Raw genomic sequence first — 18,927 nt, forward strand, 5'->3', positions numbered from 1 at the left:
CCCTACAACAGAAAAGACGAGGCTGAGGAAGACATGAATAGTAACTGGACAAGAGTGAGGACCCTTCACGTGGAGCAACAGAGGAAGGAGAGTCGGGAACAAGAGGAGGAAACAGAATGTGTGGTTAATTGCCTCCATGAACAACTAACTGCCTAGTTCGCGATGAGAACAGAACTGGATGGTGCCTGGCTACCACTAGTGAACATTTTGATCAAAGAGTGTGTAAGAGAATCCTGATCAAAAGGGGGGAAAAATGTAAAACATAATTTCAAATTCTAATGGAATCCAAACTTTCTGGAGCCATGGAGGGTAGATGGACCCCTGAAATTACTGCCCTGAGAAAATCTTTAAACCACAGACCGAAAATATTCCCTGAAGTCTTTAAACCAAACAACAACAACAACAAAAACCCAAACCTGTTGCCATCAAGTCAGTTCCAACTCATAGTGACCCTATAGGAAAGAGTAGAAGAAAATAAAAAGAGTTTAGGTTAATTAGTGAAGAATGTCTGCCTTGAGCATTGTGCTCTTTTAAAGAGGATCAGATTGACAGTAGCAACCCGGAAAGTTTAGATAGGAAGCTTGGGAGCAGGATGTTTATGTTAATGGGGGAGGAACAATTTGGAAAAGGAGGGTGAACATGGTCACACAACTTGAAGAATGTAATCAATGTCACTGAATTGTACATATAGAAATAGTTGAATTGGTGTGTTTTGCTGTGTATATTTTCAATAACAATAATTAAAATAAAAGAGTAAGGAACCAGTTCTCCTTCCTCCCTCCTAAGTCAGGCTCTATCCAGAGGAAGGTGGAACACAGCTGGCAGAAAAGGCACCCTGATGTGGGCCACAGGAGCCGCCTTTCAAGAAAATGTGGAGAAAGAAATCTGGGGAGGCTCCATTTTTCCCCTTTTAGGAATCTGCACCCCCGTGTGCCTGTTTCTGTTGTGTGTAGGGTCACTGTGAGTCGGAACCGACTCGACGGGCACCTAACAGCAACAATAGGACTATGTGTGTGTGACTTCAGGCCCAGCCTAAAGGAGGTGATGCCCAAAGCCAGTCATAACAAACAAACAAATCAAGCTTTTGAGGGAATTCCTCAAGATTTTGTTCCTATTTTAACTCAAACATAAAGAAAGCAACACATTTATTATGTCAAAATTCACCGAAATACCAATGGTTAACAGCATGGTGGCTGGAGAGGAGAGACATTAAAAAGGAAAGGAACGTAGACTGACGGTGATGTTCCAATAATTCTGAAATTACTTCTCATGTGTATGAGGGCTAAACAAATAAGCAAATACACATTTATCTGTGTACACAGTGGGTGCCAGGTGTCAGAGGAAGAAGCCACAGAGGAACAAGGGGAAGACAAGAATGAACCCAGAGGTGCTGGATTCGAGTTGGATACAGCACCCGTATTTATTGCAATACGCATACAGACAGATACAGAAATAAGTACGGATATGTGTGCGCCCTGGTTAGCAGACGCATGTGCGTTTTCTCACTCTGGCCACTCAGAGGGCCTAGGAGAACAACAACGCAGTAGCACTGAGCACACCTAGTGCCCAGTTCTTGGTTTCTAATATTATCCTCCAACGACAGGAACCTGAGCTCCTTGGAAGGCAGCTCATTCTACGGTTGGAACAGGAAAAACACAAGACGAGCCTCGAATATCTTGTGGTGCCAGAAAGTAAGGAAAGTCAGATGTTTGGAGTCTATCAACCCTCAAATAGCCCCTTTGCAGCTAACAGAGCAAAAGAGGTTTTTAGACCAGACCAGACATTTTATGTCCTAAATGCAGTGTAATGGCACGTACGGGTTGCTGTGGCAACTGTACCCATCTTTTCTCAGCTGTCAGAGAGAATAAACTGATAGGAGTTGTTGGCACAGCTCTGACGTTCCAAAGGCCCCCAAAGTCCCTAGCACCCAGTGGGAAATAGCAAGGCCCGAATTTCACAATTCTGCCCGGAGGGAGGGGACCGAGGGCTGAGCCATCATTGCTTCTAAGGTGGAGTGCCACAATTAAAATCTAAATTGAGAGGTGAGGCCTAAGAAGGTGGGTTAGGCCACACTGGGTTTCACTCTGCTCCACTGATGAGGAGAGTAAGTGGCCCAGGTGCTTTCTTCAGGGAAAGGCACACATTCAAGGAGAACAGGATTAGAAATCCAATTTGCTATTTGCAATAAAATGCGGCAACACTGTTCGTGGGATGTGTGGCAAAAGCCAGGTGAAATTCCCAGTTTTTAAAAGACAGAGACCTTATGAATGTGTGGTGCTGAATGAAGGCCCCAGGGAGCCCACCTGCAGGGAATTTGGTCATTAAGATGCCACTCCCGGCTGGGACCAGGGCAAGGACAGACTCCACAAGATATTCTCAAACATATGAGAATAAAGATTTCCCCCAACAGCGGTTTTGTCCTTGAAATAAAATATTTACTTTTTATCTGCTCAAAAAGACAACTACGGCATTTTAATTTCACGCCCCTTATTCGATTTGTATTTGAACACTTTGGCTAAGGCTTTTCCTTGGAGTGTCATCTGACCGTAGAAGGGAAGGGAGAATTGAAGCAATTATGCAGATATCTCAGGGAGAGAAAACACAGCACTCTGGCTGGCAACCCTTTCAAACACCTGGAGAGTCACAGGACAGAATACCCTGCGGCTGTTTGCTTCAGTCCTTGTTTCACTTTAGGGTGGAGGTCATCTTCAACAATAAATGCTCTCAGAGAAGCCAGTTGCATTTTAGGCAAACGCAGGCCGGGAGATACATTTGCGGAGTTTCGTAAAGTTCCGAGGACCTTTCATACTTCCAAGGAGCCCGGTGGTACAATGGTTAAATGACGGGCTGCTAACCAAAGGGAGGAGACAGCGGCTCTGCAGGAGAAAGGCTTGGCGAGCTGCTCTCGTAAAAATTACAGCCAAAAAAAGAGAAAACCCTACGAGACGGTTCTGCTCTGTCACATGGGGCGGCTATGAGTGGAGATGGACTGGGCAGCACCCAGCAGCCATCCTTGCCTCCACGGGCATGCTGAAGTGAGCTCGACATGGGGCGGCTATGAGTGGAGATGGACTGGGCAGCACCCAGCAGCCATCCTTGCCTCCACGGGCATGCTGAAGTGAGCTCAGCCCTGGTGCTCACGGGGTGAGGGGCCCAGGAGTCCTACGGGGACATGCCAGGCCATTGGTTTATATCTGGGCTGCCAAGGAAAGCCGAAGTGACTTTCTGTTTACCTCTCCTGCACTGAGTCAGCATTTGTTCTGTTGAGTGATATCACATAACTTGCACGTGAGCAGTTCCAGTCATTCCTCCCTTCCAGTCATTGACCTTGATACCAGCAAACCAGACTATGGCCAGGAGCCATTTGGGTACAGAACGTCACTAAAGCCACCTGCATTACTGAGGCTGGAGGAAAGACTGGAACTCAAATTCCTTAAATCCAACAGGATTAGGTCCGTTCCAAGATTTTTTTTTCAGCTGCCCTACAAATACTGGCAGGAGTCCCAGGGTGGTGCAAACGGCTAACGTGCTGAGTGACTCACGAAAAGGTTGGAGGTTTGAGTCTACCCGGAGGTACCTCAGAAGAAAGGCCTGGTGATCTACTTCTAAAAAATCAGACACCGAAAACCCTACAGAGTGTAGTTCTGCTCTGACACACGTGGGGGCGTCATGAGTCAGAGTTGACTTGGTGGCAACTAGTATTTCATTGCAGAAAACAACCAACCAACCAAAAAAGCCCCCTGGCACTGCCAATCTTTTCCCTGGTAGTTGCTCCGCTTCCTTGCTCCATTTCCACCTCAGGCCCCTCGAATGTAAGCTGCCTGCACCTCTTTGCTCCATTTCCACGCCGGGCCCCTCGAGTGTAAGCAGCCTGCACCTCCTTGCTCTGCACTCCAAGAGCGTGGAGGTGCCCCTTCCTCCCCTGACTTCTCTGGACACCACTCCTCCGGCCTCCTGCCCAATCTTTCCTCCTTTAGGGCCTCTGCAGGCTCACCGTCCACCCTGCCTGTGGCTGTGTGCACGCCCCGGTCAGCCGTGAGGTCTGGTGAGGACAGGGCATCGGCATCCAGTCTGACTCCAGCCAACCCCTCTGCAGAAGCCTCTCCTCATCTCCCCTCCCCCCATACCCCCACGCCGTACTTCCAGAAGGCTGACCGCTCCCCTGGCTGGCCACAATGTGGTGCCCCCTCCCAGAGTGTAGCTCGTCTCCTGTCCCCAGCCCTGGCTGGGGCCCTGCGACTCTGCTCAGAATGCTCTTGATGAGGGCGGTGGACAGTCAGGAAGGGGCCGTCCCCACAGGGACACAAGGCTGCCTCCGGGCAGAGCTGGCCCTGGGTGAGCAGGACAGGCCCACAGTCTGCAGGCCCCACCTGAAGGAGCTGGAACTTGTCCTTTTACATCACGGCCTGAGTAAGCGCACAGAGGACAGCTCTCAGACCCAGAGTCAGGACGTCAGGACGGAAGCTCTTGGCCTGTCCCACTGCCTGGTCCCACTGTCCTTGCTTGGGACCTAGGCCAACTCCCACAGGGCTCTGGGCACACAATGTCCCCCACCCCCAATGAGCCTGCTCTCCCAACCCACAGGAGACCCCGTCGGGAAACTTGGAAGGGGGCTGGTGCCGGGCCTTGACTCACCGTTGTTTTGGGTCTGCCACACAGCGTCTGACAAGCCCCAGAGGGCGGAGAAGATGAAGAACACAGCCAGCTGGTCAGGATAGGGCTTCCACAGCAGGAGGGCAATGATGCAGCACAGGTGGGTCAGTGCGCCTGTGGGGGGCGGGGGGAGGGGAAAGGGAAGTGAATGCCCACCCACTGAGACAGCCAGGCAGTGGGCTCAAATGAGGTGACACAAAGGTGGCCTAAGAGTGGTGGGGGGGCAGGGATGCAGTGCCCACTGCCATCCAGACTGGGACAGGCCAGCTTAGGAGTAGGGACACAGAGGTGAGTCAGGGAGCCTGCAGGTGTGGGGGGGACCACAGGGATGGGAGTGTCCACCACCATCCACATGGAGACAGGCAGTGGGTGGGCATAAATGAGGTGACACAAAGGGACCCTTCCCATAACCACTTGAGCTCACAGCACTGAGGCCACAGGGCCCTGAGTGCCCGCCACCGTGGAGATGGAGGTGGCCAGTTGTCTTAGGTGTGGGGACGCCAATAGGACCCTTTCTGTGACTATTTGCAGATGTAGCACAGGTCTGGCCATACCTCAAATGCCCACCCTTGAGTGAGCTGGGGCAGGAATTGAGTCCTGTAGCTGTGGTCCAGAGCCTGGGGACTGGGTGAGGGGAGACACAGCTCCTGTTCGCTGATGAACAGAGAGAAGGCAAGGTCTCCTGGCGTCGCCCTCACCCCTCCACAGTGCACATGCTTAGGGCTGCCCTGGCCAGGGCCCAACCTACCCAGCACGTAGATGGCGACGCGCCCTGTGTACTGTGACAGCTTTCCGTACAGCAGGGAGCACAGCGCGTTGGTGGCTGAGAAGCAGATCATCACGTAGCCCACGAAGTGGATGCCCAGGGCACAGGTGACATAGGACTGCGGGGGAGGAGCAGGGGTCAGATGGAGCTGCACCTGTACCAGGGCTGAGCCCACATGAGAGTTTGATCAGGGGATACAGTTCACACGAAATCGTTGTTTGTCAGGTGGCAGCCGACACACCTATTTGACCCTCCAACTCCCAGTGTACAAGAGCGAGGCTGAGCATTCTAAAAACAACCCCCTCTGGGACAGGAACAAAGAAGGAATGATTGGGAGTAGATCTGGACAAGATTCTTCTCCATGTCTTTGCCCTCTGTTGTGGCATCTTAGGCATTTTTCACAGGGGCTAACAGAAACCATTCTTCCTACTAGACAGACAATTAAAAGAGGATGCGAAGAAAGTGGGTGGAAATCTCGATAGTAAGTGTCCTCGGCGACCACGTTAAATGGTCTCCAACCAGGAGTACTGACCAGACCTGCTGACCGTGTTCCCTCCAGGAATGCCAGTCAAGGACAGACCTGCAGAGGAGGGAACAGGACCCCCAGGCTTCCACCAAAGCCTGGCAGCAGAGCGTGCGGCTGCCAGTGGGTTGGGGTATCAATGGCAGGTCTGATGGGAGAAGCAGAGAGGTCTTGCCCAAAACACCATGTGGACGATTTGCCATTTTGCTCAGACTTTTGAACTTCTCAGACTCCCCACCAAAGCTGTCCTGGGAGTAGGGGCCAGATAAAATACAGGACACACAAATACTGCACAGGGCATGTGTACACTAAAAGCATTTGTTGTTTATCTGAAATTGAAATTTAACCGGCATCCCATTGTCTGCCCTGCTAACTTAGAAGCCCTCACAGGGAGAGAGTGGAATTGCTGTGGTAGAGAGGGTGAAAGATGGGGTGAAGAAGTATGGGCTTCCTAGGTCAGGGTGGACTAGACCTAGAGGGAAGGGCCCGTGGGACAGGGTACCACCCCCAGTTCCTGCTCAGCTCCTGCCATACCCCATCTCACTCCAGTACTTCCTGGAAGAGAGAACTCCCACTCTCATCCAGTGGGGAGACAGACTTTGGGGCTGAGAGCCAGTTTTGGCGTGTCCCTCCCTTGACATCTGTGAAGGTTCTTTGGGACAGGAGACCACCCTGCTGTGAACCCCAGAAAAGCCTTAGCGAGCAGCTCCCTGGTGGACGCTGACCAGGGCTCCAGGTCTGATTGGGCCAAATTCCCAGGGCAAGGGGCACTTGGGGTGCCTGGTGTTCCTGTCCCACCTCAACCAGCCCCTGAGAGGGGTGTTCCTTCATGCAGAGAACAGTAAGGTGAATCAGGAAGATGGTGGAGATCATGGGTGGGAGGGGCACTGTGCCTGAGAGCCATAATGAGTCATTTCTACACTGGGATGTTTATTTGAAAGTTAGAATGATAAAGGACTCCAATGCTATCTGTGGATTTGAATGTTTCCCCCTATTTCTCACTCTAAAATGAGAATATAGCATGAGTCACTGGCAGATATAACACAAAGAACTACCCTCTGTGACAGCTCAGTAATAGCTGCCCGGCTAACAGCCTTGGTGCGTTCCCCTGCAGATACTTAGCAGGAGCGAAATTTTCCCTTGAGACGAGAACTCAAAGCTCATGTGAACTGGAAGTTCCTGGGAAGCTGGTTCCTTGGAACCAGCTGGAAGTTCCTGGGAAGCTAGAATCATAAACTTGTCTGTCATTGGACCGAGGGAGACCTCCAACAACCAAGGACCCCTGTCTTACCTCTTGGCCTCAGGTAGGGGCACCAAGGCATCCCCGCATCCTCAGTCAGCAGCCCAGCAGGCGTAGTAATAGGACCTTGCCTGCTGTGCGCTGCTGGCTTCCTGCCCTCGTACCTTTGTGTAGTCGCCAGCCAGGAACCCCTGCTCGAAGCCACTGTACATGGGCAGCAGAATCAGGAGGCGCAGCCGCGGGTCTCTGAGGAGCTTGAAAGTCGCCAGTAAGTTGGACCACAGATGCAACTTTTCTCCTTCACTTTTCTGCTGGGGATCTTGTATTGGTTCCAGAACTACTGCTACGAGCAAGACTGCCAGCAAGCCGCATCCTGATGGGAGGGGAAAGGGGGATGCTGCAGTGCTGGTGGGGGAGCCCGGCCTCGCGCATACCTCAGAGGGCCCCGCTGTTGACACCTTTCCACCCAGACATGCACAAAGTGACTCCTCAGCTCCACTGTCTGTAATGAAGCTACTGTCCCTTGGGGCTAAGCTGGCCAGGCACCCGAGGGACTGCGTCCTTTGCAGCTATTCACGTCAGCCACCCTACTTCTACGGTTCATCTCAATCCAGGTTTAAGGTGATGTTAGACAGGCAAGCCAGTGATCTCCAGTGTCACCTGGATCCTGACATGATTTCACGTCTGTTGGTTCTATGATCAGCCTCTCACTTCCAGGCTTTGACATAGCGCAGTGGGTCCATGTTGTCTTCCATGGCATAAATACAAAAAATTAGGGAGAGACCCCCGATGTGCCCTTAACCATCCACTCAGTTTCTCTCATCCTGATCTTTGCAGCAATTTTTCTACTAAGAGCCAGTCTCACCCTGAGATGATGAGCCCGTAAGCTTACCATTCACCACAATTTTTGTTTATTCCAAACCTATGTATAAAAAAAAAAAAAAATTTTTTTTTTTTTTTTTTTTAGGAGCTGGTTAATTGTGGGATATCTCAACTGCCATAGGGTATTGTGCATTTGAAAACAGGATTTATGTACTAAATGGGAAAGTCTTGCAGATAAATGGCCGAGTGAATGGCGGTGTGTCCAACGTGCCTCCACATGTTGTGAACGCGTAGGGGTATAAAGATCTACTTGTTTGGATATGCACTCAGTATTTCCTATTAGTGCCTGATCCAAGCCATGGAGTTTCCAGTCGCCTCATATGCATGGGAAAGCTGGACAACAAATGAGGAAGAACGAAGAAGAATTGATGCCTTTGAATTATGGTATTGGTGAAGAATATTGAATATACTATGGATTGCCAAAAGAACAAACAAATCTGTCTTGGAAGAAGTGCTACCAGAATGCTCTTTAGAAGCAAGGATGGCAAGACTGCATCTTAAATACTTTATCAGGAGGGACCAGTCCCTGTGAAGGACATCACGCTTGGTAAAGTACAGAGTCAGCGAAAAAGAGGAAGACCCTCAATGAGTTGTATTGACACAGTGGCTGCAACAATGGGCTCAAGCATAACAATGACTGTGAGGATGGCACAGTGTTTTGTTCTGTTGTACGACTCTAAGGCACCTAACAACGACAACAACAATATATGCCCAGAAAATAAAGAGGGCACAGGTTCCCAGTGGAGAGGGGGCGGTGAGGACAGGTGAGAGGGAAGCCTGTTCCTGTATGTCCTTTGACAGTGTTTCCATTTTGAACCCTGCGAATGGGGTATCTATACAAAAAAAAGAAAGAAAGAAAAAGTATTCTTTTTACTCTTGAAGGGACACCCCTAACTTTCATTATTACAAAACTTCATGGCTAAATCTTTGCACCTACCATCCACACATATGATTTTTTGATAAACCTTCCTTTCTCTGGAGCCCTGGTGGTGCAGTGCTTAAAAACTTGGCTGCTAACCAAAAGGTCAGCAGTTGGAATCCCCCAGTTGCTCCTTAGAAACTCTATGAGGCAGTTCTACTCTGTCCTATAGGGCCACTATGAGTCAGAATTGACCCAATTGCAATGGGTTAGGTTTTTCGTTTTTTTTCTTCCTTTCTCTAGACAGGAAAATCTGGTGGCGTAGGGGTTAAGTGCTACGGCTGCTAACCAAAGGGTCAGCAGTTTGAATCCACCTGGCACTCCTTGGAAGCTCTATGGGGCAGTTCTACTCTGTCTATAGGGTCACTACGAGTCGGAATCAACACATGGCACTGGGTTTGGTTTTGGTTTTTTGGTTCTCTAGACTGAGAAACATTTACTCTTTTACTTTTTTCTTTATAGTGCTGTTGTTAGTTGCTACGCACTCATGGTGAGCCCGTGTACGACAGAACAAAGCATTGTCTGGTCCTGCGCCATCTTCACAATCCTTGGTGTGCTAGAGTCCAGCGTGGCAGCACTGTGTACTCTGAGTGCCTTCCAGCCTGGGGGCTCATCTTCTAGCACTACATGGAGAATGTTCTGATGTGATCCACAGGGTGTTCATTAGCTGATTTTTGGACCTAGATCACCAGGCCTTTCTTCCTAGTCTGTCTTAGTGTGGAAGCTCTGCTGAAACTTGTCCACCGTGAATGACCCTGCTGGTGTTTGAACTACACAGCTTCCAGCGTCACAGCAATACGCAAGCCAAGTATGACACATTGAGGGGGTAGTCTCTGTTTGGAAACCCTTTCATTCCCTTAATGATTTTAAGGGCCTTTTGTGATATCTTTGTGTCCCCACTGTTTTTCTCTGCCCGGCAGTGATAATTACACGTGGGGTTTGGGCACCACCGACTAATTCCGGGGGGCGGCAATCTCTCCTCTCTCCGGCTGGTGGACAGAATCCTTCAGAGTAATTTCTAACCACTGATTCTGAGCTCCGAGGCTGGGGCCTGCCATCCCTTAAAGACGGTTTGAATTGTTTTACGTCTTTACTTGGTTTCACCAGCCTGACCTAAAGTCCCTTCTGTCTCTCACAGGCGATAGGAACCCTTGTGTAATCTACCGCAGTCGGCTTACCACGTGCTGCCCAGCACAGCTAACGGGTGTGACTGGAATCGTGGGTCTCTCGGCCAGCCCTCCTCCAAGTCGTCCCCCCAAACGGTAAAACCAGCCCTGGCACGCACCTCAGAGGGACCTCGTAGTTAACACCTTTCCACCCGGAGAGGCACTAAGTTACTTCTCAGCTTCAATGTCTGTAAGTAAGCTGTTTTCCCTTTTGGCTAAACATATTCTCCTTCCAATTTCATGGTAATTCAACATTTTAATAAAGTCTCTGAAACACTGCATGGAAGCCCGAGTACCTCTGCCCCCCAACCCCCTGCCATGTCATGGTCACCCTTCATTTCCTCTAAGGTCCCTGGGTGAGGCGGACTGTTTGCGCTCTATTAGGAGCCAAAACGTTGGTGGTTTCAACCCACCAACTGGCACTGCGGAAGAAAGCCCTGGTGGCCTGCTTCCGGGAAGATTACAGCCAAGAAAACCCTACGGAGCAGTTCCGCTCTTTAACACATGGGGTCTCCGTGAGTCAAAACCTACTCTAAGGCAAGGGTTTATCCCCCTTCCTTTTCTTTAGTGTTGTGATCACTGACAAACTGTCAAACAGGCTGCCATGGGTTACTAGGCCTGGGTATGTGGGACACCCTTGGGCACTTCGTAGCTAAAGCGGACCGCAAACCCAGCTCGGTGATGGACTGCGTGTAAAACAATGCAGAAGAGACATCCTCCCACTAGCTGCACGTACGTATAACTCCTGCTGGCGTCTCACCTGCAGGCTGAGGCTTCAGCTTTGGAGCAGCGCAGCAGGACGCAAGTGCCTCCTCAGACAAGAAGCCTCATGGGAGCACGGGAGAGGTGATCAGGGAGATGGACCACAACTCCCCTTAGTTAGGACGTGAGCAGCCGGAGCTGCCCTTTACCCAGATCCTCCTGAGAGGCACCACCGGGAAACGGCTGGTGTTGCACAACTATATAACGCGCTGCAATCTAAAAAGCACGGCTCTAAATTCTAGAGAACGGCTCTAAGTTCTAAGAAGAATGACTCTAAAGAGAATCTGAAGAGGCGAAACTAAATTAGAAGGACAAACTCCACAAATCCCTGAAATGACTTGAGGGAGGTGGTGGTCTTTATCCTGTGGTCCATTTCTCTCCTTTCCTTTATAAAGAAACAATTTTCTTTATAGTCACATGGTCTTGCTAAAGCAAGAAGACATACGTACATAAGACCCTGCAGAAAGGTGTGCTCAGAATAATAAGAGCTGCTCTCTGTGTGTTACATATATGTGCTGTCTGCTTTGACTAAGCTTCTAGACGTCCCCCCTGCCTCGGGATCCCGGATTCTCTGAGAAGCAAGGATGACAGGTAATGCATAGACAGGGCCTGGGCTGCTGTGGAGGGGACATGGGAAGAGGGCCTGGCTGCTGTGGAGGAGACACGGGAAGAGGGCCTGGCTGCTGTGGAGGAGACACGGGAAGAGGGCCTGGCTGCTGTGGAGGAGACACGGGAAGAGGGCCTGGGCAGCGGCTCTCACTGGGGAAAGCACAGCTGCTCGGTGCATGTTTAATGAAAAACTAGTTTGCTCTGTAAACTTTCAACTAAAGTACAATAAAAAAGAAAAAACCGAGTTCTGTAAACTCAGGGTTGCTATGGCCTCTTTCTCTCCCCCACATTCCACATCCAGTTCACAGTTAATCCCATTGGTCTTTACCCTAAAATCACCTCAGCTCTACTCTTTCTCTCCACTCCCTCTGCCCTGCCCCTGGCTCCTCCTTCCTCCTGTGTGGATCATCACACCAGCTTCCTAACCCACCTCTCTACTCATTGCTTCTCTGTTCCTCCAAACCAGGCTGCCACCAGAGTCAGCTTAGGACACAAATCTGAGTGTGCCAAAGCCTCTGCAATCTGCTCATAGCAGGTCGTGTGACCCCCACACACACCCCTCCTTTCTGTCCCCTCCGTCCACCTCCAGCTACTGCTAGCTCTCACTGGGCTTCTGGGCACCTCTGCTCTGCTGTCTTCTCTGCCTCTGTGCCCTGTGCACATCTGCTTGTACGCCCTCTCACCCCTCTGTCAGCCTGGTTAAACTTTACTCAGCTCCCACACGGTCTCAAAGCCCCTGGGACCCACTTGCTCCAGGAGGATGGACTTACTGGTCAACAGGGAGCTTTGCTCCAAACAGCTACCATATCAGAGCCTGGTTAGTCAAAGGTGTATACGTGCCCTTTACTGGATGCTAAGCGTACTACAGGGTGGCTATGTGTTGGAATCAACTCGATGGCAATGGGCTTAGTTTTTTGGTTTAAGCATTGGGATGATGAACTGGACTGCAAGTGTAGTGAAGGTGAGGTTTTTATCTGGAGAGAAGGCCTAGTGTGCTGGGCAACATGTGCTTCCCGCGTGGTCACGTGATTGTTCACGAGAGCTCTCTGCATTCCTCTGACTTGGACGTGATGTTGAGAGAGACCCGGGTGTTGGCGGCAGCTTATGTCTCACCATGAAGGTGCTCCCCGCCATCAAACCTGTTGCCGCCGGGTCGATTCTGACTCATAGCAACCCCACATGACAGAGTAGAACTGCTGCATAGGGTCCCGTGGCTGTAATCTTTAAGGGAGCGGGTCGTCAGGTCTTTTCTCCTGAAGAGGGCCTGGTGGGGTCACATCACCAACCTTTCGGTTAGCAGTTGGCCCACTGTACCACCAGGGCTCTTTTTTCCCACCTGTGTCTGCCAGCTTTACTCATCTTGGATTCCCAGGAGGAGGTTGGGCTCGGTCCCACCAAATCTGATGTATCTGATATTTAAGGGGGACATATTTCACACCTTCATGAATTCAGCAAGGACATGAATGTAAATTCCCTCCCAAATGCTTAAAACAAAAGAAAACCCTAGTGATGTCCCCTTCAAAGTTGTAATAAATCCATGAACACAAGAGTTGTTGTTGCCTTCATGTTGATTCTCATTCATGGCGACCCCACATGTGCAGAGTAGAACTGTGCTCCATAGGGCTTTCAAGGCTGTGACCTTTTGGAAGCAGATCACCAGGCCTGTCTTCTGAGGCATCTCTAGGTGGGTTTGAACTGCCAACCTTTTGGCTAGTAATTGAGTCCTTAACCATTTATGCTAAAAGAAACTCTAAGGATAAGACTCGTAAGGATAAGCCTCATAAATGTCATATGATAGAACTCATATGACAATTAACCTCCTTTGGGCAACGGTTTTCTCATGAACTTCCAATGTCTGTATATCTTTGCTCTGTTGCTGACCAGTGATTGGGAGCCATGAGGCTCCGTGGATGTGAGGATGCGGGGGTGTGGGACCTATCAGGAGGAGCCATGCAAATACATTCCTCAGAAAAAAGGCAATTTAGAGATGTGATGGACTTTCAGGGTCACTTGCAGGTAGTTGAAATACAAATAGGCAATCCACCAATGGGTGGTCCACTGTGGTGCTGACCCGTATGGTGTCACCAGCCCCATGTGGACACTGAGTACTTCAAATGTACTGGAGAGACAGGAACTGAATTTTTGATGTAATTTAATTTAAATAACAGCCAGATGTGGCTAAAGACCACCACCATATGGGACTGAGCAGGCATAAAACACTCCCATCATCACAGAAAACTACAAGACAGCACTGATGATCTACTGTATTCAATTTCGTACAGAAAATACCCACTTACGACCCAGCCCAACACATTTTCCAGGGATATTTCAATCAAGAAAGGTAATTGTTGTTGTTTTTAGTGGCCATCAAGTTGAGCCCAACTCACGGTGACCCCATGTGGACAGAGTAGAACTGCCCAAATAATTGGGTTTTCTTGGCTGTAATCTTAATCCTTTGGCAACTCATGGGACATACAGTATTCCAACCAATTTTTATGCCTCTGGAGTTCTCTGGGAAGGAACTAGCCTGATTTTAATGGTTTAGCCTTAAGGTGGGAGCCTTTTGAAATGTGTGGAACTCAAGAGCCCTGAGTTGGAGCCTCATTTTTGGTTAGACTGAGCATTATCTTAGGTGATACCGCCTGAGTGTGTGAATTTTGTAGTTTTGACAGGTTTGCCTTTATTTTTGTGAGATAAGCCTCCTCACTATGTTTCCCAGTTGCTATGTTCTCATTCGAATGTACTATCTCGAGAATACGTCATCACCAGTCTTCATTCAGTCATAGTGGTCATTTTCTCCTTGACGCCATTCATTGTTTCCAGGTGTTACTGGATCCCTGCTTTTCTAGCTTTTGAACAGTACATAATACACGGCAGTGCTACTTTTCAAGAGACTCCAAAGTCCTATAAGTCATTCTTAGCCTGCATTCAATCTTAGGGTCCTGTCATTGCTTCCACGTGTAGCAGGTGGTATGAGCAGGTCTGCAGTATTCCAAGGCAGCTGTTTCTGCTTCTTAGCTGCTAGTACTGCTTTTGTTATAATGAAGAATACACAGTAGTGGTAATTTTCCTGAGTTTCAAATTTCTTTAGTTTTATATTTTTGGCCTGCCTATACTGCTTTTGCTTCTCATTTTGAGTCATGACACATCAGTAAATGAAGGTCTTAAAAGCTTGACTCCATCCACATCGACGACCTTAATGGTCGACTCTAATTTGAGGAGGCAGTTCTTCCCCAGTCGTCTTTTGAGTGCCTTCCAAGCTGGGGGCACATCTTTTGGCACTCTATCAGGCACTGTTCCGCAGCTATTCCTAAGGTTTTCACTGGCTAATTCTTTTCAGAAGTAGACCACTGGATCCTTCTTCCTGGTCTGACTTAGTCTAGAAGCTCAGTTGAAACCTGTCCACCATGGGTGACGCTGCTGGTATTTGAGTGACACATGGGGGACCTCGTACCACCAAGAAAGTAATGCCAGGAGCAGAGAATGTCCTTTGGACCCAGGGTCCCTGCGCTGAGAAGCTCCTAGACCAGGAGAAGATTGATGACAAGGACCTTCCCCAGAACCACCAGAGAGAAAAAGCTTTCCCCTAGAGCTGGCACCCTGAATTTAGACTTCTGGCCTCCTAAAATTGAGAGGATAAATTTCTCTTTGTTGAAGCCATTTGCTTGTGGTATTTCTGTTATAGCAGCACCAGATAACTAAGAAAAGTTTTGAAGAGTTTCATGAAAAATAAAAAAAAGGCTAAGAAGAAGAAGACTAAAATAAAATGTATGTATGTGTAGTCATTACTGGGTGTCTTTATGTTTTGCAAATTGGCAAGACATGAAATAAACGATTTTATCATTGACTAATATCAGCAGGATTTACAATGTCTGGGATCTGCTGGGACAAACGGGATCCCAGATAATAAGTATCAAAACCTGTAACTCATAATAAAAATTCTGAATTGGCCTTTTAATCGGCATACCTTCCATTAGTGAAAACATTTGGTATCTACAAAAAATTCAAAGCAGAAAATAATTGGGTCACCAATTAACAGAAGCAGATCACCAGGACATTCTTCTATGGCATTGCTGGGTAGGTTCAAACCGCCAACCTTTACGTTAGCAGTCAAGCACAAACATTTTATGTCACCCAGGGACCTTAAACCAAACCAGCTGCTATTGAATCAATTCCAACTCCTGGCAACCCCATGTGTTTCAAAGTAGAATTGCTCCATAGGGTTTTCAATGGCTGATCTTTCAAAAGTAGATTGCCGGATCTTTCTTCCAAGACACTTCTGGGTGGACTCGATCTGCCAACCTTCCTGTTAGTAGCTGGACTCTAGAAAGATTATCCTTTGGGTAATGATGTTTTCAGTGCAGGAAAGAGGCCCCCGCCCTGGCCCTCCATACACATACCTGTGTAGATGCCTACTAGTGTGTAAATGAGCTCCTGGGTCGGGCGCTGGGTGCTGTTGGTGGGCTCGGTGGCCATCAGGCAATCACTGGCCCCACAGTGCAGGAACTCCTCATCCGGAAGATCCTCTGTGAAGTCGAGAGTAGACAGTGAGGCCGGGCATTTGGGGAGTGGAGGGGACAGGTGAAAGAGAAGGTGAGGGTCACAGCAGGTCAGGGCCAAAAAACACAGATCTCAGGACACATCTGCCTCCAGCGTGTCAGCATACTTGGATTTGAGCCACTTTGAGTGAATGTAGTTTGTTTTCTGTAAAGATTCACTTAAGAATAAATATGGAATAAACAGTAGTTACTTGTCATATTTTCCTGACATAACTGAAATTTTTCAACTTTTCAAAATAGATCAAAAAGAAAGTCTAGTTATAGCAGTTAAAAGCTTGGCTGCTAACGAAAAGGTTAGCAGTTCGAATCCACCAGCCACTCCTTAGAAACCCTATGGGGCATTTCTACTCTGTCCCCCACTTGTCTGTCAGTTTGTCGTATGTGGAAGCTTGCATGTTGCTGTGATGCTGGAAGTTGTGCCATCGGTATTCAGATACCAGCGGGGTCACCCATGGAGGACAGGTTTCAGCTGAGCTTCCAGACTAAGACAGACTAGGAAGAAGGACCTGGCAGTCTACTTCTGAAAAGATTTAGCTAGAGAAAACCTTACGAAGAGCAGCAGAACACCGTCTAATATAGTGCTGGAAGATGGGCCCCCCAGGTTGGAAGGCACTCTAAAAATGACTGGGGAAGAGCTGCCTCCTCAAAGTAGAGTCAACCTTAATGATGTGGATGGAGTAAAGCTTTCGGGACCTTCATCTGCTGATGTAGCACGACTCAAAATGAGAAGAATGGCTGCAAACATCCATTAATAATTAGAACCTGGAATGTACAAAGAACGAACCTAGGAAAATTGGAAGTCATCAAAAATTAAATGGAATGCATAAACATCAATATCCTAGGCATTAGTGAGCTGAAATGGACTGGTATTGGCCATTCTGAATTGGACAGTCATACGGTCTACTATCCTGGGAACGACAACTCGAAGAGGGAAGGCATTGTGTTCGTCATCAAAAAGAAAATTTCAAGATCTGTCCTGAAGTACAACTCTGTCAGTGATAAGATAATACCCATAGGACTACAAGGAAGACCAGTTAATACAACTATTATTCAAATTTGCACACCAACCACTCAGGCCAAAGATGAAGAAATTGAAGATTTTTACCAACTTCTGCAGTCTGAAATTGATCAAACATGCAATCAGGATGCACTGATAATTACTAATGATAGGAATGCAAAAGTTGGACTCAAAGAAGAAGGATCAGTAGTTGAACAGTATGGCCTTCGTGATAGAAACGATGCCGGAGATCCCATGACAGAATTTTGCAAGACCAATGACTTCTTCATTGCAAATACCTTTTTTACCAACATAAGCAGCGACTATACACGTGGATTTGCCAGATGGAATAGGCAGGAATCAAATCGACTATGTCTATCGGAAGAGATGATGGAAAAGTTCAGTATTGTCAGTCAGAACAAGGCCAGGGTCCCACTGCAGAAAAGACCATCAATTGCTAATATGCAAGTTCAAGTTGAAACTGAAGAAAATTAGAACAAGTCACCGAGAGCCAAAGTACAACCTTGAGTATATTCCACCTGAATTTAGAGACCGTCTTAAGAATAGATTTGACCCATTGAACACTAATGACTGAAGACCAGACATGTTGTGGAATGACATAAAGGACATCATACATGAAGAAAATAAGAGGTCATCAAAAAAACAGGAGAGAAAGAAACATCCAAAATGGGTGTCAGAAGAGACTCTGAAACTTGCTCTTGAATGTCGAGCAACTAAACCAAAGGGAAGAAATGATGAAGTAAAAGAGCTAAACAGAAGATTTCAAAGGGCAGCTCGAGAAGATGAACTGAAGTATTATGACATGGATAAAGGCCTGTAGATGGAAAACCAAAAGGTAAGGACAAGCTCAGCATTTCTCAAGCTGAAAGAAGTGAAGAAAAAATTCAAGACTCAAGTTGTGATATTCAAGGATTCTATGGGGAAAATATTAAATGACTCAGGAAGCACCAAAAGAAGGTGGAAGTAATACACAGAGTCACTATACCAAAAAGAATTGTTGGACGTTGATCCATTTCAGGAGGTACCATATGAGCAGGAACCAGTGGTCCTGAAGGAAGCAGCCCAAGCTGCACTGAAGGCACTGGAGGAAAACAAGGGTTCAGGAACTGACAGAATACCTGTTGAGTTGTTCAGCAAATGGATGCAGTGTTGGAAGTACTCACACGTCTATGCCAAGAAATTTGGAAGACAGCTACCTGGCCAACCAACTGGAAGAGATCCATATTTATGTCCTGAAGAAGGAAAACCAAAAGGTAAGAACATGCTCTGTATTTCTCAAGTATGCTTCCATCTTCATGTCTTATTCCCAAGAAAGTTGATCACACCGAATGTGGAAATCATCGAACAATATCACATAGTAGCAAAATTTTGCTGGAGATCATTCAAAAGTGGCTGCAGCAGTATATTGACAGGGAATTGCCAGAAGTTGAAGCTGGGTTCAGAAGAGGACGTGCAACCAGTGATATCATTGCTGATGTCAGATGGCTCCTGGTTGAAACCAGAGAATACCAGAAAGATGTTTACCGGTGTTTTATTGACTATGCAAAAGCATTCGGCTGTACGGATCATAAAAAATTATGGGTAACATTGTGAAGTATGGGAATTCCAGAACACTTAGTTGTGCTCATAATGAACTTGTACCTGGATCAAGAAGCAGTTGTTTTCACAAACAAGGGAATACTGCCTGGTTTAAAGTCAGGAAAGATGTGTGTCAGGGTTGTATCCTTTCACCATACCTATTCAACCTGTATGGTGAGCAAATAATCCAAGAAGCTGGACTGTATGAAGAAGAATAGGGCATCAGGATCAGAGGAAAGCTCGTTAACAACC

The 18,927-nt window shown here is 47.9% G+C and overlaps 1 protein-coding gene across 2 annotated transcripts in view; it reads right to left on the reverse strand.

Moving 5' to 3' along the window:
* UNC93A (unc-93 homolog A) overlaps nucleotides 1–18,927 on the reverse strand; it is a 38,964-nt gene that overhangs the window by 8,984 nt on the left and 11,053 nt on the right. Inside the window, exons 4-7 of one of the 2 annotated variants that reach the window (XM_003419214.2) lie at nucleotides 15,921–16,046; nucleotides 7,347–7,555; nucleotides 5,402–5,537; nucleotides 4,636–4,767 (exon numbers count right to left, since the gene is read on the reverse strand). In XM_003419214.2, the coding sequence (XP_003419262.2) occupies nucleotides 4,636–4,767; nucleotides 5,402–5,537; nucleotides 7,347–7,555; nucleotides 15,921–16,046 (603 nt within the window). The remainder of the gene's footprint in view (nucleotides 1–4,635; nucleotides 4,768–5,401; nucleotides 5,538–7,346; nucleotides 7,556–15,920; nucleotides 16,047–18,927) is intronic. The other variant, XM_003419213.2, reaches the window with a different exon arrangement.

This window comes from Loxodonta africana, chromosome 1 (genome assembly GCF_030014295.1).
Source record: "Loxodonta africana isolate mLoxAfr1 chromosome 1, mLoxAfr1.hap2, whole genome shotgun sequence".
NCBI classification, from domain to species: Eukaryota; Metazoa; Chordata; class Mammalia; order Proboscidea; family Elephantidae; genus Loxodonta; species Loxodonta africana.